The 23,813-nt window shown below is 41.9% G+C and overlaps 1 protein-coding gene across 17 annotated transcripts in view; it reads left to right on the top strand.

Annotated features, from left to right (window-relative positions):
- The window catches only part of tenm3 (teneurin transmembrane protein 3), a 408,252-nt gene that overhangs the window by 292,895 nt on the left and 91,544 nt on the right, over positions 1 to 23,813 (top strand). For all 17 annotated transcript variants that reach the window (XM_037253940.1, XM_037253950.1, XM_037254006.1 and 14 more), the window contains 9 exons: positions 1,180 to 1,326; positions 3,089 to 3,219; positions 3,359 to 3,447; positions 3,992 to 4,111; positions 8,933 to 9,065; positions 10,581 to 10,709; positions 17,607 to 17,738; positions 17,803 to 17,938; positions 19,015 to 19,158. In XM_037253940.1, coding sequence (XP_037109835.1) covers positions 1,180 to 1,326; positions 3,089 to 3,219; positions 3,359 to 3,447; positions 3,992 to 4,111; positions 8,933 to 9,065; positions 10,581 to 10,709; positions 17,607 to 17,738; positions 17,803 to 17,938; positions 19,015 to 19,158 — 1,161 coding nt within the window. The remainder of the gene's footprint in view (positions 1 to 1,179; positions 1,327 to 3,088; positions 3,220 to 3,358; positions 3,448 to 3,991; positions 4,112 to 8,932; positions 9,066 to 10,580; positions 10,710 to 17,606; positions 17,739 to 17,802; positions 17,939 to 19,014; positions 19,159 to 23,813) is intronic.

Below are 23,813 nucleotides of genomic sequence, written 5' to 3'. Positions count from 1 at the left end.
CTCCGGTCGGCTGCCTCAACAATGGAGGCGTGGAACATGGTCCACTCGGACTCAATGTCCCCTGCCTCCCCCGGGACGTGGGAAAAGCTCTGCCGGAGGTGGGAGTTGAAGCTCTTCCTGACAGGGGATTCTGCCAGCTGTTCCCAGCAGACCCTCACAGAGCGTTTGGGTCTGCCAGGTCGGACCGGCATCTCCCCCCACCATCGGAGCCAACCCACCACCAGGTGGTGATCAGTTGACAGCCCTGCCCCCCTCTTCACCCGAGTGTCCAAAACATGCGGCCGCAAATCCGATGACACAACTACAAAGTCGATCATCGAACTGCGGCCTAGGGTGTCCTGGTGCCAAGTGCACACATGGACACCCTCATGCTTGAACATGGTGTTCATTATTGATAATCCGTGTCGAGCACAGAATTCCAAAAATAGAACACCACTCGGGTTCAGATCGGGGGGCGCCGTTCCTCCCAATCACGCCCTTCCAGGTCTCACTGTTATTGCCCACGTGAGCATTGAAGTCACCCAGTAGAACAATGGAGTCCCCAGAAGGAGCGCTCTCCAGCACTTCCTCCAGGGACTCCAAGAAGGGTGGGTACTCTGAGCTGCCGTTTGGTACATAGACACAAACAACAGTCAGGACCCGTCCCCCCACCCAAAGGCGGAGGGAGCCTACCCTCTCGTTCACCGGGGTGAACCCCAATGTGCAGGCGTTTGTTCTGTTCTACTCATTTATGTATGTACATACAGAATATATGTGTAATTCATTTTTAAGCCCAAGCCATTTATCTTTTTTTTACTAACAATTGTTGAGGCTAATGTGGATAACGTCATGGTACAATGTTAAAGATCACAACTTTTTTTTTTTATTTCATTAGAATGAGCCTGGAGGGGCCTTTACTGTGTTGTAGGAGGATGTGACCCAGCTGACAACTCCTCACCTTGGCCTCTTTCTTTGAATGAATTTTATTTTCCCATGTTGGCCTTACTTTAGTTTCTCTGGGTTTGCTGAGGTGAAGGAAACACTCTCATCTTTCACATTGTGATTTACCATTTCCACCAACTTTCCAAAATGTATATTGGTTGAAACCTATTTCACACCCTACTGGCCACCTGTGATTCCATCCCACTCACGCTGCTCTAACTCTGGAAATGTTTTTTTTTTTTTTTTTGTCCTGCACAGAGGGTTGTCCAGGTCTCTGCAACAACAATGGGAGATGCACCCTAGAGGCCAGTGGCTGGCACTGCATCTGTCAGTCAGGATGGAGAGGAGCAGGATGTCATGTAGCCATGGAAACCCTTTGTACTGATGGCAAAGACAATGAAGGAGGTACGTTCACATATAGTTAAGTGGATGAAAGATATTTATGTACTTGACAATTATTTAATTGGAGCTGTGTTGCAGAAGGCATAAGACCATTTAATATCCCAGTTTTTTGCTCCCAATAGTACATATTGCTGTGCTATGAACTTTGAATTAGTCCTATTGTGATATGTAGGTCAAGTCTAACCTATTCTAGCAAAAAAAAAAAAATGGTTCTGTAACAATTTATGTTAGGAATACTAATTGTTCTGGATAGGACGAGCCTGTGAAACAGTATTGGTTTCGTAACCTTGCAAGGCAGATGGACTTATGAAAACACAAAGCTATCTCAAAGAAAGTCTGCAGTCATAAATAAAGGGTAGACAGGAATCTCTTCTAAAACAAAAAAAATAAACAGCAGCAGATGCTGCTTTATACCACAACATTAAAGCCAAAAGCCATGACTCTGTTGGATGGGAATGTAGCAGATATTTTAAGACCTGGAAAAACAACATGAATGTAACAGGAGACTGCAAAGGGAGATGAGCCATTGGGTGCTTTTGTGAGCGTGTGTATGTAATCTTAATGGTAGTTACCAGAAGTACACCTGACTTTGATAAACTCACAGGCACAAAATAGCAGTCCAGATAACGTTACCTGACATATAACTCTTTCTATGTGTCCATTCTTCTCTCTAATCTTCATCTGTTCCCCATCTTCTACTCCTTCCAGATTCCCACTTTGTTTTTGCTGGATTGCTAATTACCGTATTGGCCCGAATATAAGATGGTGTTTTTTGCATTGAAGTAAGACTGAAAAAGTGGGGGTCGTCTTACATTCGGGGTCTAGAAATTATACCCATTGACAACGCTAGATGGCACCAGATATCTTTAAAGCGAATGCTGAACTTAACTCCCCAGGCCAAAGCGAACCCCTGTCACAAAGAAGAAAACTAAAAATAGCGGTAGCACGAAGAAGAAAAATAAAAAATAGTAGTAAGAAAGAAAAGAGAAGAAAATAAGAGAAGAGACAACAGAAGATGCGAGGACAGTGACAGAGGATGTTCGTGAGGTGTAATGTTCTGACATGACAGAGCTCAGCTACTCTCAAGTTTAAACCAGTTTGCATTATTTTATTGCAATGTTTTTCCTTATTCAGATTTGTTTCAAGACTACAGTTACAGTTAGACTTCACTTTGATGGTTAATGCAGTTATTGCAATTTTGTTGTTTTATCACAGTAGGTTGGTTTATTTACATTTCCAAAACCAGAAGCCATTCATTTCCAAATGTGATTGCACTTTAGTTTACATATTTAAATGTTCAGATATTAAGATGTGATAGACAGTTTTTGCATGATTTGAATGAGGCAAAATAACATGCTTTTTCTCTTGAATATATTGTTATAATCATTTGTTTCAGATGTACTGTAATTATTTTCTGTATAAAAATTTAATTTGGTGTTCAAAAAGTCTTTTTTCAAACTTGAGTCTTGAAAAAGAGGGGTCATTTTATAATCAGGGTTGTCTTATATTCGGGCCAATACGGTATTCCTAATTTTCATCGCTACCCTCTATTACCTCTTATTGCTTGTTTTCCCATTCTTACTTTCCATCTCTTTTCCCATTTAACCAACATGAAATTTTGACTGACATCTCCCAATACGTGAGCTAATAATTCCCAAGTCCAAAACTCTCCTCGGGGTTTGTGTTTGCGTGCGTGTGTGCGTGTGTGTGTGTGTGTGTGTGTGTGCGTGTGTGTGTGTGTGTGTGTGTGTGTGTGTGTTTCCAGATGGCTTGACTGATTGTATGGATCCAGACTGCTGTCTGCAGCCCTCCTGTCAGAACCAGTTGTATTGCAAAGGATCACCTGACCCAGTGGAAGTCCTTGTCCAGTTCTCCTCTTCACTGGCCCCTCAGCAGGTTTGAGCATTAATTCTTGAGTTTGATTTCTAATTTATAAAAATAGAATATCAGATTAACTAAGATGGTTCGAATGAATATTTATTTGATGGTTTGTTTTTTTTGCATGGATTTTGATTGTTGCTCTCCTTTCTTTCAGACTGCCAGGTCTTTCTACCAGCGCATCCATTTCCTCCTTGGTCCTGAGTCCACTCATGTCATATCCAGTGACAGTCCATTCAATAAAAGGTAAGATTGCGGCTCGTCCTACAATTGAAGTAATACACAGTATTTTGAAAGTCTTATACTCACACCATCATCGCAGTAAAATCCTTTCTTTTAGAAATATAGCTCTTTCTATCATTGACCATATGGCACTGTTGGACAATTCAGGACGATCAGAATCAGAATTTATTACAATATCCTATTCTATTATTTGCATGTCTACACTATAGTAATGAAACTGCACTTAAACTATGAGTTGTAATTTTAAGAGACTTTGTGCTGGGGCCATATTTGAAAATGCATATTATAGTTGTTGTACTGTTAATGTAAGGAACTAAATGCAGTTTCACCAGTGCCCATTGAGTTTTTCAAACTGTGTTATTAATTATGATTTACTAATAGGTCATCTGCATAAATGTTTAAACCAAGATGATGTGGCTTGAATAAATAATGCAAAAGTTATGTTTTTCTGAAACATAACCTGTTTCATGGATTTTTTTCAAGATAATGTAAATAACAAGGAAGCAGCCTTCTGCAAATAACAAAGTCTTGATTTCCTTTTTTCCAGTTTGGTGTCAATAATTCGGGGTCAGGTTTTGACAGCTGATGGAACACCCCTGATTGGAGTCAATGTGTCATTCGTCCACTATCCTGAACATGGATACACTGTTACACGGAACGATGGCATGTGCGTATATAAGCATATAATATATACTGCTAATACTGCAACTTAATGTAAATTATTTCATATGTAGCTATACCCTAATTTCATCACTGCCAGCCACTTTATATATATATATATATATATATATATATATATATATATATATATATATATATCTATATATATATATATATATATTCAAGATTCAAGAGTTTTTTATTCGCCAAGTTTGAGCGTGCCAAACAAGGAATTTGATTTCGGTAAATCACAGCCTCTGTTCAACATTTAGGGACTAACAACACTCAGGACATGTGATAAATGGCAAATATTCTCAAACATCCCCTGATCTTAAACTCCCAAGAGGGCAAGGAAAAACTCAAAACTCCAGCTAGGGGAAATAAGAAACCTTGAGAAGAGACCACAGATGGGAGGGTCCCTCTTCCAGGATGACCAGGCTGCAATGGATGCAGAGAGGACACAGTACAAACATGTAGACAATTCAAAAAAGGTGTGGAGAGCAGGATGTTATTGCACAGTAATGACTCTGAGACTCTAAGAGTGGTGTGAGTTCATCAGAGCAACAGCCTGGGGGAAGAAGCTGTCTCTGTGTCTGCTGGTTTTGGCGTACAGAGCTCTATAACGCCGTCCGGAGGGGAGTAGTTCAAACAGACTGCAACCTGAGTGAGAAGGGTCTGTAGAGATGTGACTTGCACGTTTCCTGGTCCTGGACAGGTACAAGTCTTGGATAGATGGGAGGTTGATTCCAATTATCTTTTCTGCAGTCCTGATTGTCCGTTGCAGTCTGTGCTTGTCTTGTTTGGAGGCCGATCCAAACCAGACAGTGATGGAGGTGCAGAAGACAGACTGGATGATGGCAGTGTAGAAGGTCTTCAGAAGCTCTCGCGGCAGGTTGAACTTCTTGAGCTGTCTCAGGAAGTACAGCCTCTGCTGGGCCTTCTTCCGGACAGAGTCTATGTGGCCGGTCCATTTCAGGTCCCGAGAGATTGTGGTTCCCAGGAACTTGAAGGTGTCTGTGGAGAGAATAGTATTACTGCCGATAATGAGGGGTAAAGGTGGGGAAGGGTCTCGCCTGAAGTCCACTGTCATCTCCACGGTCTTGAGTGGGTTCAGCTCCAGGTGGTTTTGGCTGCACCAGTGGACCAGCCGCTCCACCTCCTGTCTGTACGCAGTCTCATCACCATCCTGGATCAGTCCGATGAGAGTGGTGTCGTCTGCATACTTCAGGAGCTTCACAGGAGAGTCACCTGAGGAGAAATCATTGGTGTAGAGAGAGAAGAGCAGTGGGGAGAGGACGCACCCCTGAGGGGCTCCAGTATTGGTGGTCCGGGTGTCAGATGTGATGCCCCCCAGCCTCACACGCTGTCTCCTGTTGGTCAGGAAGCTGGTGATCCACTGACAGGTGGAGGCAGGCACCGCAAGCTGGATGAGCTTCTGTTGGAGGATGTCAGGAGCGATGGTGTTGAACGCCGAGCTGAAGTCCACAAACAGGATCCTGGCGTGCGTTCCTGGGGTGTCCAGGTGGTGCAGCATGTAGTGCAGTCCCATGTTGACCGCATCATCCACCGACCTGTTTGCCCGGTAGGCAAACTGGAGGGGGTCAAGCAGGGGGCCCGTGACATCCTTCAGGTGGTTCAGTACTAACCTCTCGAAAGATTTCATGACCACAGATGTCAGTGCGACAGGTCTATAGTCATTCAAACCTGTGATGGCGGGCTTCTTGGCCACTGGAACGATGGTGGAGCTCTTGAAGCACGAGGGCACCTCACACAGCTCCAGGGAACGGTTGAAGATCCGTGCAAAGGTGGGCGCCAGCTGCTCAGCGCAGACTTTCAAGCAGGAAGGTGACACGCCGTCTGGGCCCGGTGCCTTCCTGATCTTTTGTCTCCGGAACATCTGGCGCACTTCCTCCTCGCGGATCTGGAGTGCGGGCGCGGCCTCTGCAAGAGAGAGAGTGGGTGACAACGTTGATAGAGGTGTGGACAGAGCAGTTGTGGGGGGAGGTGAGTATGTAGATTGTGCTGCAGGAAGTCCCGTTGTGTGGGAGGACCGATCAAACCTGCTGTAGAACCTGTTTAGCTGGTTAGCAAGCCTTGGGCTCTCCACATATTTGTTTCTTGAAGCCCGTGATGCTCTGCAGACCTTTCCATACTGTTGAGGGATCAGGATTGGCAGAGAGGTGTCTCTCCAGGCTCTCCCCGTAACACCTCCTGGCTTTCCTGACCTCTCGGTTCAGTGTGTTTCTGGTCTGCTTGAACAGGTCGCGGTCGCCGCTCCTGTAGGCCTCCTCCTTGACTTTGCGCAGCCTCCTGAGGTTCGGTGTAAACCAAGGTTTGTCGTTGTTGTACGTGCAGAAGGTCTTAGTCTGCACACACAGATCCTCACAAAAACTGATGTATGATGTGACAGTGACAGTGAGTTCATGCAGATCTGAAGTTGCAGCTTCAAAAACTCCCCAATCGGTGCAGTCAAAGCAGGCTTGGAGGTCCTCTGTCCACTTCCTCACAGTCCTCACCACAGGCTTAGAAGTTTTTAGTTTCTGCCTGTAGGCCGGGATCAGATGAACTAGACAGTGGTCCGAGAGTCCTAAAGCTGCACAAGCCAGAGTGGTATGCATCCTTAATCACGGTGTAGCAGTGGTCCAGAGTCTGTGCCCCTCTGGTGGGACACGATATGTGCTGTCTGTATCTGGGGAGTTCGTGTGCGAGGTTCGCCCTGTTAAGATCACCCAGAACAATGATTATAGTGAATTTGGTAGAAGTTTCTCCATGTCTGTCACCTGGTCAGCCAGCATCTGCGTGGCTTCACTCGCACGTGCGTGTGGTGGAATGTAAACAGCCGCCATGACGATCGAGGAGAACTCCCGTGGTGAATAGAACGGCCGGCAGTTTATGAAAAGTGTTTCTATATATATATATATATATATACGTATATACTATATATATATATACCTGCGATTGGCTGGCGACCGGTTCAGGGTGTCCCCCGCCAACTGCCCGATGACGGCTGGGATAGGCTCCAGCACGCCCGCGACCCCCGTGGGGACTAAACAGTTCAGAAAATGGATGAATGGATATATATATATATATAAAATATGAATAAAATACAAAATATATATATATATTTATATATTATAGATAGATAGATAGATAGATAGATAGATAGATAGATAGATAGATAGATAGATAGATAGATAGATAGATAGATAGATAGATAGATAGATAGATAGATAGATAGAGCCTCGGTTTTCGAACGTCCCGGTTCTCGAACAAATCGGTATTTGAACGAAAAATTCGAGATTTTTTGCTTCGGATGTCGGACGAAATTCGGTTGTCGAACCTCACGAGATGAGCCGAGAGGACCCGCTTGCCAACTGACTCCGTTCGTTATTACATTCTCGTTACTCTGAGGATTGCATCAACTCTAATCATGCCTCCAAAGGAAGCAAGTGGAAGCAGTATACCCATCCTAAAACACAAAGACGCTCCTAAAGCAATGCGACAGTGAGCGCCCGGCGCGCTGCGGTTGGGCGATCGGACAAAATTAAGCTCCCTGCGCACTGAGGTCCACTTAAATTTTGGAAAGTCCATCAGGACTTCAAAAAAAAATTCAAAATTTCAGCGACGGCTCTGTCACAATTATGCAACCAGCGCAGTACAGTTGCGCGGTCGGCGGAGCGCTACAGTTGCGCGGTCTGCGGCGCGCTACGGTTGCGCGTTCGGCGGTGCGCTGCAGTTACGCGATCGGACAAAAATGCACAAATGAAAAAAATGCTTAAAAAAAGGCGTTTTTTTTTATTGGAACGGATTAAACTTTTTTTCCATTATTTTTAATGGGAAAACATGATTCGGAATTCGAAAGATTCACTTCTCGAACAGCCTTTCGGAACGGTTTGTGTGTGTGTGTGTGTGTGTGTGTGTGTGTGTGTGTGTGTGTGTGTGTGTGTGTGTGTGTGTGTGTGTGTGTGTGTGTGTGTGTGTGTGTGTGTGTGTGTGTGTGTGCGTGCGTATGTGTGCATGTGTGCGTGCGTGTGTGTGCGTGTGTGTGTGTGTGCGTGCGTGCCTGCCTTTCTGTCTGTCTGTCTGTCTGTCTCTCTGTCTGTCTCTCTGTCTGTGTGTGTGTGTGTGTGTTTGTCTGCAATGTGTATAGAATCTTAACTCTTTTCATGTGAATTTATTTGTTTTATTAATGTATTTGTTATTGTGTCTTTGTAAGTTCAATGCTCAAGAAATGCAGTCCACATGTTTACATATTTTTTCATGAAACATGAAAATTTAGCGATAAAGTCACATATTTGTTTGCATTATTCGTGTAATCTGCTTTATGATTTACTGATTTATATTTTTGTCACACTTGTTTGGTATTAATTTGTGAAGCTATTGTAGCAAACGCTTAAAAAAGACTTTAAGTCAAAGATTTTAATAGGTTAACAACGCTAACTGGAGGAGATTAACTGTTTATTGCTTGTGGTTTTGTTTCAAAATACACGGGAGGAGGACCTTGACAAAAAATAATTACATATTAATTCAGGAAAAAAATTAACAATTAGATTATTTTAATAAACCATGCACTCAAAATTATGTTTGGGTTTATAATAAAATGTATGCAAAGTATAAACAGTGAAATGCTAGTAATTTCAGACACTATTTTTTTGAGCAACCAAAAATTTGGTTTAGATTTAACTCAGCAACTATTGATATTTGCCCAGTTGAATGTGCCAAGTTTGATCGTTTTAAACATTTTTTTTATATTTTCAGAAGCAGCTGAATGACGTCTATTGTCCAAATGTTTTTCATTTCAATTCCATTCGTATCCTATATACTGCAGGTTCGATTTACTGGCCAATGGTGGAGCATCCCTGACATTAAGTTTCGAACGTGCTCCGTTCTTGACCCAGTATCGAACTGTGTGGGTGCCTTGGAATGTATTCTATGTGATGGACACTCTGGCCATGAAGAAGGTGAGCTATGTCTGTTTTCATTACTGGCTCAGGCACAGATGCTTCCCTAGTACAGAATAAGCTTTATAACAATCCTCTCAATTTACACTGTACACTCACTGCCTTTTTGAAAACATTTTTTTCCCAATAATTTGAAAAAACAAAAGAGATAGCTCAAGAGAAAATGTTGTCCAATAAAATAACTTACGTAAATGCCATGATAACTAGGTGGTTGGATAAACTGTATTGTTTTTATTGACCTAATCAGCAGCATTTGTGTTACATTAAGGCAGGCATGTCCAAAGTCCGGCCCGCGGGCCAAATCCAGCCCCCGATCAGATTTCATATGGCCCGCAGCTTCGGTCTTATAATGTAGTATTTATGGACCGCCTGCACTGTCAAACTGAATATAAAAAGTTGAATATTAAAAATGAAACTTGAACATGTAATTCCTCCTATTACCAAAGGGTGGCAGCACCACCCCTCGCCGCTCATTTCTGCCATGGCGACTGCAAAGAAAACGAGGACAGTTGACATTGAGGGCCGTCGCTTTCAAGAGAAATGGGAATTACAATACTTCTTCGCTGAAAATCAAGGCAATTGTGTTTGTCTAATTTCTAAAGAGACGGTTGCCTTGTTTAAGGATTTCAACCTAAAGAGACACTAGTAGACTAAACATGCTGACACATACGACAAGCTAACAGGGAGTAACCGCGCTGATAAAGTGAAGCAGCTCCAAGCTGAAATGGCATCACAACAGCGATTCTTCACGCGAGGCTGTGAGTCAAAATTAAATAAAAATTAAATATTACTTAATATTAAATATTACGAAGTGGCCATGTTAATACCATTGATGTTATAAATCTGTAGACATGACACAAACTATTACTTTCTGAAAGATATTGTAAATGACAAGAGCAAAACTCACTTGTTTTAAGTTTTAATAATAACAGACAAATTTGCATTACTTATAACTCCTGTTTAAAATGTTCATGAGGCAAAAATAATTTTAAACTCATGTAAATGTAAGGTATTCAAACAGTTTGTTCAATGTTATCTGACTCTTCAGATCTGAATGAAAGGCAGAATTTGTGTTTTTAAGAGTTGTTCACATCTGCCTGAATGGCTTACATTTGGTTATTTTGTCATTTGAAAAATAAAGACAATTGTGACAATGAAATTTGTTTTATAACAGTGTGTATTTGCATGAAATCTTTGTAGTTAAAAAATGTCTGAAAAAACTATTGGCCCCCGGTCCCCTTCACTTTATCAAATCTGGCCCTCCTTGCAAAAAGTTTGGACACCCCTGCATTAAGGTATGACACCAAAGGCTGGCAACAAGCATTAGTCTCTTGCAGGATTACTTCAAATGGGAAAATTTGTAGTTTGGATTTGAAATTCTGAAATTGAATGTTGTGACTGTGACACCAGTCCTGGACCTTTGCTGAGACACATCATACAGGCCTTGTTATTGCTGCATAGTCAGTCAAGTGACAACTAATAATGGAAACATCTGACTGACAACATTTGTTTCAGGAGGAGAATGACATTCCCAGCTGTGACCTGAGTGGTTTTGTCAGACCCAGTCCTGTCATTGTCGCACCCCCACTGTCAATGTTCTACAGAAGTTCACCTGAGGATGGCCCCATCATACCAGAAACCCAGGTCAGAAATATTAAATAGGAGGCTAGATGGACATATGGGGCAAGGATGCGGTCTGGGGTTCTCTCTGCACGCAAATCTGACATTTTAAAGTGATCAAATTTAAATGTTAATGAAGAGCAACAAATTAGCTTCATCCATCATGCTTGCATGCCCAACAGTGCATAAACGTGATGACATTTATTGTTTTTTCAGCATATGGTGTTGACTTGAAATGAAATGAAATGAAAAAAAAAAAACTGGCTTGGGGCTTAAGGTTATGTTTTTATTATGAAATAGTCACTGCAGACATCTGTCATCTGTGTTGGTTTTTTGGTCAGCATTATTACCGATTTCCTTCTCTTTAGAGGGACTAAATGATTTTTGCCAGCGTTTCCGCAGGTATTCATTAAAAAAACAGATTTAGACCTTTTTTTTTCATAACATACATACAGCTACAGGGTCCAGCAAAATGATCCGACACATTTGTAGGTTTAATAAACTGCAAATAAATTAAAGAAACAAAACCTTTTTTTTTATTTTCAAAAAGTACATATGATGCCATTTTGTTTGTTTGTTTGTTTGTTTGTTTGTTTTGTTTCATTTCATTTTCGTTTCGTTTTCGAATAATTTTATTTTGGTCTTACCGCTGCCACATTTTCTGGAGTTCTGGCAGTGCGAGGTCGGCCGGTTGATTTTCGTTTCAATGCTGATCCACTGGCTCTGGAGTTAGTAACCCATAACAAGATCGTGTTTCGAGCAGGTACAGTCAAGTCAAGTCAAGTTTATTTGTATAGCCCTAAATCACAAGCAGTCTCAAAGGGCTTCACATAGACAAAAATTGACAATTATTCTCAAAGCATCCCCTGATCTTAAGCTCAGGATCATGTCTACCAAGTCTCAAGCGCAAACGGAACCCTCGTTGTGTTGCAGTTACAGATTCGTTCTCTATAAACGTTTCCACAATGAAAGCGCGATGCTCACCTGTCCATTTCATGTTAGCAACTGAAATGAAACAAAATAACAGTTGTACTAAGTTCATCTTGTTTTTCCTTTTTAATCACTTCACTTCTTTTATATCAAACAAATTATTTTACGTGCATTATGTTTTGGCGGTAGGCGGCTCGGTGGGGCACTGGGTAGCACGTCCGCCTCACAGTTAGGAGGGTGCGGGTTCGATTCCACCTCCGGCCCTCCCTGTGTGGAGTTTGCATGTTCTCCCCGGGCCCGCGTGGGTTTTCTCCGGGCGCTCCGGTTTCCTCCCACAACCCAAAAACATGCTTGGTAGGCCGATTGAGCACTCCAAATTGTCCCTAGGTGTGAGTGCGAGTGCGTATGGTTGTTTGTCTCTGTGTGCCCTGCGATTGGCTGGCAACCGGTTCAGGGTGTCCCCCGCCTACTGCCCGATGACGGCTGGGGTAGGCTCCAGCACGCCCGCGACCCCCGTGGGGACTAAGCGGTACAGAAAATGGATGGATGGATGGATGTTTTGGCGGGTTCTTCCGCCTTCATCAGAGTCTGATGAACCCGCCGAAACATGTCAAGTAATGCACCTAAAATAATTTGTTTGATATAAAAGAACCAGTGAAGTGAAACAAAATAACATTATTCGAAAACGAAACGAAACGAAAATGAAATGAAACAAAACAAAACAAAACAAAACAAAGTAAAATGGCATTATATGTACTTTTCGAATATAAAAAAAAAACTTTTTTATTTCTTTAATTTATTTGCCTTTTATTAGGCCTAATTTTATGTTTCTGTGGGCAGGCTACTGAGAGTCATCATGGAAGAATGTCATATTTACACATACACAAGTATGTAAGACATAAAGAACATAAAGAGAAACAGTTGCAGTTCTTGTATGGGTGCAAATGGAATAGAGAGCATGGAATCAAGCGAATTGGATAGATTTGCACACTCATCCACCATCTTCTTGTGTTAGAAACCGCGATAAACGAACCGCGATGTAGCAAGGGATTACTGGAATTTGAATTTCAAGTGACGTCAGCGGCGCGGCGCGGCGGTTGTTTACAAAAAGGACAAAGATTGATCACGAGATGACGAAGGGCCCCACGTACTACCGGCATCATTAGCGGCTTTGTTTCTAAGTGACACGGAGGACGAAGAGTTTGAAGGATTTAAGGATTTGGAGTGACACAGAAGGTTTGAAAAACTATTATGGCTTTTACGCACGCCCGGTCCTACTCTACGGAGCTCTCTTTCACCTCCGTGGATAGAAGTCGGGGGCCGGCGCTCGGCCGGGTGGCTGTCCGGGGACGGTGGATGGGGCTCGGTCATGGGTTTTACGCACGCCCGGTCCTATTCTATGGATCTCTCTTCCACCTCCGTGGCTGGAAGTCCACGCCGCCATACGCCTGGAAGTTTGTTTTGTTAAATAAAGAGCCGTTTACCAAACCCACGTCTTTCCTTGTACTTTGTTAACGCTACAATATAGTTATATACTAGATCTGTGGAATAACGACGAGGCTGACGTCAAGGCACATACGCGGCGTTGTTAACAAAGGACGAGGAATTTGATCGATGGATTTAATGATTTAGAGTGCACAGATGGTTTGATAATATTATTGCTTATATAATAGTTATTTGATATATAATTTACGTATATATCGTTATATGGGCCTGTGGAATATTTTGAAGTGCAAGCGCCGTCAGCGGCGCGCACCCATTGTTGACAAAGGACGATCGATGGATTTAATGAATTGGAGTGACACAGATGGTTTTATAAACGTGTTATTTATGTAATAGTTTTTTTAATAACTCTGAATGTTACGTCAGGCCCGTTCTCAGCTCTTCGTTTGTGTTTATGTCACGTTAGCATACCTATCGTTTAGCCCAGGGGTGGGCAAACTTTTTGACTCGCGGGCCGAACTGGGTTCTAAATTTGGACCGGAGGGCCGAACCAGGAGCAGATGGACGTAGTGTTTGTGTGAAGTAATATAAGCGACCTGTAAAGGTCATTGCATAAAAGATTTTGGCCTTTAGTAGGTAGTAAAGCATGGATATTCCAAACAAGTTTTTTGAAAACAAATGCATTTATTAACAGCATTAAAAAAAAAAAATCACTAAAAAACTGCTATCAGTGATTCTCATAAAATACGACACTATTATTATGAATAACAGTCTCCATCACTTCAGTGCCTGCAGGTCAGATTAATGAAAAATGTTTATCTTATGAGATCACATCAAACAGCAAACATTCTGACCAAATATATCATCTTGAAGAATCGGTGAAAGCATACATCCAAATAAAGTAATCAAAACGGCAACACGGTGAGGGGTATCTGAACATCAGAGCAGAGTTTTAACTCACAAACACCTGGTAACAGAGGTGAGGAAACGGGAAACACTTCCTTAAAGTAAGCCTTAAGAACTTTACAGGTTAAGATTAGTCGCAAACAGGTGGTGCATCAATGTCCTTGAGCATCCTGCATTGTTTGAAAATGAGAATGGTCGCTAGTTTCAATCCCTGCTATGTGTACAAATCATATTCAAAATGCATTTTTTTACAACAAACTTGAGAGCCTCCCCGTCATTTTCAGTGGGAACAGTGTTGTTGGTCTCCCTTTTTTGCTAGTGCATCATAGTCTGGAGTAAAATTTGTTGTGGCAATTCTTAGGAGAGATCCGTTTACCTCGATCTGTGACGGGTTGATGTGGCTGAACGTCACGTCGCGTACGTCGAGCCAAATTGGCCACTCTTTTAACATTCGGCACTCACTTCTTTTCTTCGGGCCACTCATTTTAATGGAAGGATTCCAGGGGAAGGTTTGTGGGTGGCTTTAGCGTAAAACTGTATCTGAAAGCTCAGCGAGCGAATTACAAGAATGCTGTCGTCACAGCCCACGCTCTAAATTCGGGACTGATACAAATAGAGCGCGAGTGCGCCATGTCCGTACTACTGAGTACGTACGTACACGCACTTGTGAGTGTGCACCGAGCTTTCTGACACGGCTTCCGGTAGTAAATGCGCAGGCAAGCGGTTCCCCATCTACTGGGGAAACGCAGTCATTGCAGGCAAAATGACAAAAAAAAAAAGTTTAATAATACAATTAATTCAGGGTTGGCGGGCCGGATTAAACGGTCCCGTGGGCCGGATGTGGCCCGCGGGCCGTAGTTTGCCCACCCCTGGTTTAGCCTGTTGTTGCTCGTTCATGTCTGTTCTTGGTGTTGGAATTTGTCGAATAAATTTCCCCCCAAAATGCGACTTATACTCCGGAGCGACATATATATGTTTTTTTTCACGTTACTGTGCATTTTATGGCGAATGCGACCTATATTCCGGAGTGACTTTTAGTCCGAAAATTACGATAATTGATCGTCGATAAATTTTTTTTTTTTTTTTTTTCTGTGCGGCTTGGCAGCCTGGTACCAAGTGACCCACGGACCGGTACCGGTCCATAGACTGGGGGTTGGGGACCCCTGCACTAGAGGAGAGGAGAGGAGAGGAGAGGAGAGGGGTGAAAAGGCCTGTCTAAAAGGAGACGTAATGGATCTGCAATAGACACTAAATGTGTGGCTAATGAAAAGGCAATAGTGCAGTACAAAAATATCTAACAAATGGAATCAAAATAGATCAAGGAAGGACAACTTTGAGACCATGAGGTCCACACGTTTTAGTCATGCGCCAATTCTCACAAGGGTCGTGGGATGAAAGAAAAATACATATCTTTGAAATTCAGATACATTATATGAAAGTAATTTACAAAGACACGTCCCTTCTATTCATTAGAATTAACAGTGTTTACATGAATACATACTGATATCCTGTCTGATCTTTCTTGGTGATATTCAGTATGTGTGACAGACACATTTTGGAATTTACCCTTGTATGTGACTCAAAAGAGTGCCCCTCCATTCCAAAGCCCTTTCAGTTGAGCTTTTGCTGATTAGCATTTTTATTGCTCCTCCCTTTCCCAGTGGCATTTTTAGATCATTGCCCCAACATTCCACCAACTCTGAGGTGTCCCACTATTGACATCACAGTTCTTTCCTTTTAATGTGGCTGCCAACTGCTCACCTTCTTCTGGTTCAACACTAGGTCACATTCAATTTATGCTGTTGGTCTTGCACTCAGTAAAACGCACACATTCAAAGTTTTAACCAGACTGTATGCAAATGCACATATGCGCACTAAACATTCATCATTTTGCATAACCTTTGTCTTGAAAAGTCAAAATGATAGAAGTCATGTGTCTGTATACAATTAAAATATAGTCCATTTAAAACTAATGAATAAAAAAAATCACAGTGAACATCAACAGGTCAAGGAGGGTGGTATGCTGTGTGTGTCGTGATCTAAATCAAAGCAGCCCTCCTGCTTGTCCTTCACCTGCAGGTACACCTGATAAAATATGTACTTGAACATGTCTTCAAAGATGTAGCACAGATGAGGACTCTTCCCCGCTGTTTAGGAGACATTACTTGAAAGGATGTTTCAAGTGCAGCCATATTTCATTACCAACACACCTGACCGTGTTTTCAATCAAAATGAACAAAACTTGGTTGCCTCACACTATTTATTTTAAATCTGTGGTAGATCATCAAGTATTCTTCTCCCAGTTTTGAGTCATCTCCAATGACTGCCCAATTAACATTATGATGGTCCGTCCATCTATCAATCACAGCATCCATTTTCTGCATGAGTAAGCTTGAGCCTATCCCAGCAAACTGAGCAAGAAGTAGGGTAGACCTTAGGCTGGTCACCAGCTAATTAGGGTGCATAATAGGTGAAGGTATTTGTATTTATTATACACTCCCATCATAATCACTTTCATGATAACGTTATAGTTGAACTATACAAAAAACACGTACATTTAAAAATTATTTGCCAACAGGGGATAGCAATAAAAATAAGGTTAGAAAGATAATTGTGAAAATGATTGTGAGCTTCGGGAGGACAGCACCCCACTTCACACCGGTGAACATCCAGGGATTGGACATTGAGGTAGTGGAGAACTAAAAATTCCTGGGTGTTCGCCTTAATAACAAACTGGACTGGACTGATCACACCCACGCCCTGTACAAGAAGGGCCAGAGTCGCCTCCACCTGCTGAGGAGACTCAGGTCCTTCAGTGTGTGCAGGGCTCTCCTCAGAACCTTCTATGACTCTGTGGTGGCCTCAGCCATCCTCTACGCTGTGGTCTACTGGGGTGGGGGCAGTACTGACCGGGACAGGGGGAAACTGAATAAGATGGTCAGGAGAGCGAGCTCTGTCCTGAGCTGTCCCCTGGGCTCCATTGAGGTTGTGGGTGAGAGGAGGACGTTAATTAAGCTGAAATCCATCATGGACAACACCTCCTCCATGACATTGCGCGGTCCCTGAGCATCTCCTTTAGCAGCAGACTATTACACCCACGGTGTAGGAAGGAACGATTCCGCAGGTCCTTCATTCCCTCTGCTGTCAGACTGTACAACATGCGTGGCACCTGATATAATTGTGTTTCGTCTCTACTAGCGGCACTTGTCTTTGTCCTTGTCCGTTATTTATCCTTTCGTTGAAAATTTGGCACTTGTATTCTTGCACTCGTATGCGCTGCTGTGACAAATAAATTTCCCCGCTGTGGGATGAATAAAGTTCTATCATCATCAATTGCATTCTAAAAACAGATGGGTTAAAAAAAATCCAATTTGGGTCAAAATGACCAAATGACGATCCACTACTTGGGTCAATTTGACCAAACCCAAAAAATGGGTTGTTTTGTTCAAAGAAAACCACAAGGGTTGACAAAACAAAAAATGGGTTGTTTTGTACAAAGAAAACTAGAACGTTTGGTTAAATTCACCCAAATTGTGGCTTGATCCATTTTTGACCCAAATGTTTGACTCAACTGTTTTTAGAGTTCTATTCAATCATAGTGCTAATGATTCTTTTTTTTTTTTATCTTATTCTGATCCACAGGTTTTACAAGAAGAAACCGCAATCCCTGGCAGTTATCTCAACCTGATCTACCTAAGTTCAAGAGCTGCAGGTTATAAGCCAGTCGTCAAAGTCACCATGACACAGTCATCTATACCTTTTAACCTGATGAAGGTGAGATATGAAATATATTCATGAAGATATGTTAAGGGAAAGATACAATTCTTATTTGCTCCAGGTTCATTTGATGGTGGCTGTGGTGGGACGTCTCTTCCAAAAATGGTTCCCAGCTCAGCCAAATCTTTCTTACACCTTCATTTGGGACAAGACAGATGCTTATGGCCAACGTGTTTATGGACTATCAGAGGCAGTTGGTAAGTTTCTCTGTAAATTATTATATTTTTTTTTCCATTCATAGTAGCTAGATCAGCGATGGCCAACTGGAACCTGGTGGATCGCATATGACCCGCATCCACGCTCTTGAGTGCACCCTCAATTAACACCCACTCCAAAAAAATGTATGAAAAAAAATCAAGGGAAGAATATTTTTTTATCTTTTTGGGGGGAGTGGGGGGAATATGTTTCCTTTACTATCGTGGCCCTCATATTCGTAGCTTGGCTCCTGTGGATTCACGGGTTTGCTGATTTATTTTCAATGTTGTTGTTTTTAGGGTTATTTTTTGATTGAAACTTTATTGATCCCTGGGGGTGGGGAAATATTTTTCGTTATGTCCCTTTGATGGGGTGGACAACCCATGTTTTTTGTGGTAGCTTCATTCGCATTTTCTGAGAGACCTATCAATTGTGATACTGATATAGTTGGTATTGCAGTACAACATTGTTTTGTTTTTGTTTTATTTATTTATTTTAATGAGCAATATAATGATACAGTTACATTGCTAATGTGAAAAAAAAATTTCTCCATCTGAAAACATTTTGTCTCCATCTGTTTCTCTGAAATAACTACTTTAAAACCAAATCTTTTCACACAATCGAAATGGCAGAATAAGTAGCTGGCATCTTCATGAAAGTTTAATACTGCTTGTGTGTATGTGTTTATAAGTTTGCACAATGATTTGTCAGATGTCCCACCCCTTGACATTGTAATGTTGTAGTGACGGCAGACAGCTCAGAACAGAAGTTATCAAACTGTGTGTGTGTGTGTGTGTGTGTGTGTGTGTGTGTGTGTGTGTGTGTGTGTGTGTGTGTGTGTGTGTGTGTGTGTGTGCGTGTGCGTGCGTGCGTGTGTGTGTATGTCGAAAACCCTTGGAAAAGCAACAGTGGGAGTCAGTTGATAAAGCAGAAAGATAGAGGTTAAAACCCTCTCTCTGTGGTTATAAACCAGTGATGTTTGCTTTTCTTTGAATGACAGGATCGTACTAATATTTATTTGGCGGGAAGGTCCATGAAGCAGCTGAATAACTGACCATGAACTCGCTTTGTCGCTTAGTGTCGGTGGGGTTCGAATATGAGTCTTGCCTGGACCTGATCCTGTGGGAGAAGAGAACGGCCGTTTTACAAGGCTACGAGATGGATGCTTCCAACATTGGAGGATGGACTCTCGATAAACATCACATTTTGGATGTACAAAACGGTAGGAGGCTGGATTGGAATCAACACTGGACATGAATCATCACATATAGTGCAGACTCTACATTTACATACAGTAAATGCATTTATTCACATACATTTAGGGCAGCAGTGGTTCAGTCTTTTGGTACGTTATTTTGGATTGGAGGGTCAAGGATGAAAGACATGACTAAGAGCAAGGCATCAGAAACCTTTCCAAATCATCTGAGATACCACAGTACCCATCATTGTGTCATTCACTCCTTTGCCTACTTAGCTGCCTCTATGTGGTCTGTTTCTTTTTGTGGGGTAATTGTGGTAGTACATATACAGCAAAATACAATTCCATTTCAGGGTCAAAAGAATTATCAATTAATTTAAAAAAGCAAATAATCCTTAGTGCTTGACTGTTTTTAGAGCTCATTTGTATTTTAGTGGCAACAGGTTCTGTGACAATAACTTAAATTACTTTCCAGTCCAAACTCAATATCATTAACTGTTTAATCTAGCATGCAGTAATAAGAGGATGAATTTAATTGCAGTTTAAAATAATTTTAATCCTAGCAGTTGTCAAACTGATTGTTTTTGCAGAGGCTTTAATCAACGAAGCGTAGGAGAGATATTGAAACAGTGTGGTGGGTGTGTGCGCGTTTGTTTGTGTGTGTTTGTGTAGGTGTGTGTGTGCGTGCCTGCGTGCGTACGTGCGTGCGTACGTGCGTGCGTGCGTGCGCGTAGATATGTACATATGTGTGCAATCAATTTACCAATATTATAATGTGCTCCAGTCCAGCCCTGGCCACACTCACACTTCCCCTACTTCCACACACCGTTCTTCTTCTGATTTGGGTCAAACTAATTTTTTAGTTTGTTATGCACAAAAAGTGCTTGTTTTGTACAAATGTTATCCCATATTGGGTTGTTTTTGACCCAGTAGTTTCAATTATTGAGAATTCTGTCAAAAATTTACATTTTCTATACCACTTATCCTCCTTAGAGAAACAACGATCCACTGGTTAGAAGTGAATACTCAGTGTCAATAATACAATTCTACCATTTCATTGCATAATGGTTCTCCTTCATTGCTGCAGACAATGCAGGTGATGCAAAAAAACTAGACCTAGGATAGGTAGGGTGTGATAACCGTTTCATTGTAATGCTGTTGTTGCCTATGGAACATCACAGCCTGTCCTACCACACTAATGGAGACAACAGGTTAGTGTACAGCTCACTAACTACTGTACATGTATTCTGTCCCTTACTTCTTTGAATGAGTGTGTCCATGTAAGTGTAATGAGCTGATGAGCCCAAACTTTCTCCAGACCAGAGAAATGCAGACTCCATTGTTTTCCACCGTAAAACTGAAAGGTCAGTGGTTAATTTAATTGAAAGAAAAATCAAGTGAGAAATTTTGGTGTGATTGACTGGACTGGATCTAATTTTCAGGCACCTATACTGTAATACTGTAATGTGTGACTGTCACATGATCTCTCATAGTAAATCAACACTCTGCTGCCCTAACGAGATACAAAAAAGCAGCAGGTTCACATATATTTTGTAGGTTTTGTTAGAGTGGTGCTCACTAACTTATTTTTGCAAGAACCACACGGGAGACAGTATGCCCTTTGCATTTGCAAATGGAGAACCATTCGTCGCTGTGCGTACAGCGATGATCGAATGAGGTCTGGCTTAGGCCTCTTGCAAGAGCATATTTATTGAGAACAAGCAGGGTGGGGGTGACATTGGACATGTTTGGTGGTCACCTCAGCAACTGGTTAATCAGTGCGGAGGGTCCCAGCTCATTGTTTTACAAGGTTGTGGAAACAGAAACTAGTGGAGCATTTTAGATGACTAACTAAGCAAGAATGTTTCCACACCATTTGGAAAGTTTCAACAACTGAATGGTTAAACTTTTCAGAGTCAAGGAAAAGTAAAAGGTTTAAACAAAGTTAATAATTCTAGTCTACATTCCAACATAATCATACGATCAAAATAATCTGTAAACCCTAACAGATTTGTCTCTTGTAACATTGCCGTTTATGTTGTCTTGGCTCTGGTCAAGATGTGTCGACAAATTGTCGTGTTTCCGTTATATTTCACTCAGCATTTGCAAAGTCTATACACCAGTCAAGATTCTTTCTTGTAAAATCCCAAATGTTTCTACACAAAACAAACACATTGTTTGGTCTTAAAAATCTCCTTTTTCTCGCCTCCATGATCCATATTATGTGCTTGAAATAAATCCTAGGCGCCGACTGGATTTTTCAAAATAACGTTCAAACTTACATTTACAGCGATTCAGTCAATCAATAGCATAAAAATGATGTTGTTTCGATATGTGGCCTGCATCGCTGTACTAGTTCAGCGCAGATCGATACAGCTGGATCGCAGGGCTGACACATCAATACATGTATTATAAATAGATAAATCGTTACGCGCCTACGAACTAAGCTTTTATAGGTCTGCTTGTGATTGTCTTATCCATCACCTATTCTATTGCCTTCTTTGTTCCGGTCAAGAAAGTAGCTTGTATTATTGAGAGTCAGTTATGTGCTTTGGTCATAAAGAACACCCCAATGGAGGGTCCAAGTATTTAATTGATTTACATCTTATTTAACATCTTAGATAAAATGCAGCCTCACGATGTGCTGAAAATCAAATGTAATCAAAAGCGTCATTGTCTCAGCATGAATCACTCTACTCAAATAAGGAATCAATTAAAGACATCCTCAAGGAGTCTCTTTGTGGTGGAAACAAAATGATTAATAATAGCAAGCGCTGCCAGTTTGTCACATTTGCTGAAATTAAACTTGCTGAAACAATGTGGTTTGACAGTTGCTATCTGGCTAGCACATCACTCTGTAGCCAAAGGGGAAAAACACAATTCCATGTAACTTTCATTCATATTTAGGAAAAAAAATCAAGAGGCAAACGTCCCCATTATAAACCCTCATAACTGATCGTACAAACCTTTACCATTCCAAATGCGGGACATCTGCTTTGAAATGATTTTACCGGGAAATTTATGCCACCTTGTGGCTACTTACCTGGTCATGTGATACGCCGTTAAAAACTGAGTTCAACATTTTAATATACAATTCTATCTGCAGGCTCAGCAAGAACTTAAATCAGACAGGCACAAACACACAAAACAGGAATTGTAAGGGGCACTAACTACGAACGTTTCTTTGATGCTATGAAAAGAATATAACTACTGATAATAAAGATTCCAATTCTATCATAATCTAATCATAATTCTATCATATAAAACTTAAATAACCATTTGATGACATGATCGTGTAGGCATTATGCCCATTTAAAAACATTCATTTAACTTCAGCGGCACAGTGGAGCACTGGTTAGCACGTCCGCTTACAGTGCAGAGGTTGCAGGTTCGATTCCACCTCCGGCCCTCCCTGTGTGCATATTCTACCTTTGGCGCACTGGTTAGCACGTCCGCTTACAGTGCAGAGATTGCGCGTTCGATTCCACCTCCGGCCCTTCCTGTGTGCATGTTCTTGTCACGAATCGAAATGGAGCAGGGCGACCAAGTGCAGCTTGGAGCAGGGTGACCAAGTGCAGCTTGGACCAGGGTTTACTGGAGAACACAAACTAACAGACTCGGCAGACAGACTAACTTACTAACAAAACCAACAACAGAAACTGAACAGAGACGTGAGACAAAAGACATCATGACATTAACACAACAACAATGATCCGACCGGGGAGTGACACGCAGACAGGACTTAAATACGAGACAGGTAATGAGAGGCAGGTGAGAATGATCACACTGATCATGGGCACACAGGAGGGGAGGGGCGAGCACACAGGAGGGGAGGGGCAAGCACACAGACACACGGACAGAAACTATGACAACATGGACATGATCGGGGACTGCCCGTGCCTGTCGGTTTCCACCAGGTGCTCCGGTTTACTCCCACATTGCAAAACACGCATGGTGGGTTGATTGAGTATTCCAAATTGCCCGTAAGTGTGAGTGCGGATGGTTGTGTCTTTGACATTGCCTGATGACCAGTTCAGAATGTCCCCCGCTGATGCCTCGTTGACTGCTGCGAGAGGCTCCAGCACACCCGTGACTCCAGTTGGGAAAGGTGGTAAGGAAAATGGTTGGAAGGATGGATTCTGTCACTTTGATCACCTTTTAGAAAAAAAAAGCAAAAATGGAAACTCACTTCATGTAATTTTGTCAGACAGCCCTCTTTTTGTGTTTGCAGAAGAAATTAGTCCCTATTTTAAAGAATGTGTCTATCAAGTCTTTGTGTTCAGCCTGCCAGCCGCTTCTTTGTGACCCTCAAACCGTTCAAACTATTTTCAAGATCAGAGCATGGGCATTCTCAATAGCAGTATGGTGCAAGGCACGCTCAGTGCACAGTGGACCAGCCAATTCATTGCCTATATGAGGCTTGAGCGCACCAAATTGAAAAAGGTTTTTCTTTATTTGTGTTTCAGTTGTGTCAGCACATCTATACAGGAGCTTGTCTCCATGCAAATGATAAACAGACAGCTTGTAGAGACAATCCCAAAGTCTATGTGAGGGAATATCTCAATTTGTATAATTTTGGTGTCTTAAGCATTTATTCATTTGGTGTGTATTTGTATAAAATAGTAATGTTCTTTACCCCTTCAAATGTTTGTTTGATATTCATGACAGGAGTCATATCT

This window comes from Syngnathus acus, chromosome 1 (genome assembly GCF_901709675.1).
Source record: "Syngnathus acus chromosome 1, fSynAcu1.2, whole genome shotgun sequence".
In the NCBI taxonomy this organism is placed as follows: domain Eukaryota; kingdom Metazoa; phylum Chordata; class Actinopteri; order Syngnathiformes; family Syngnathidae; genus Syngnathus; species Syngnathus acus.
This window is presented reverse-complemented; position numbering and strand designations above follow the sequence as displayed.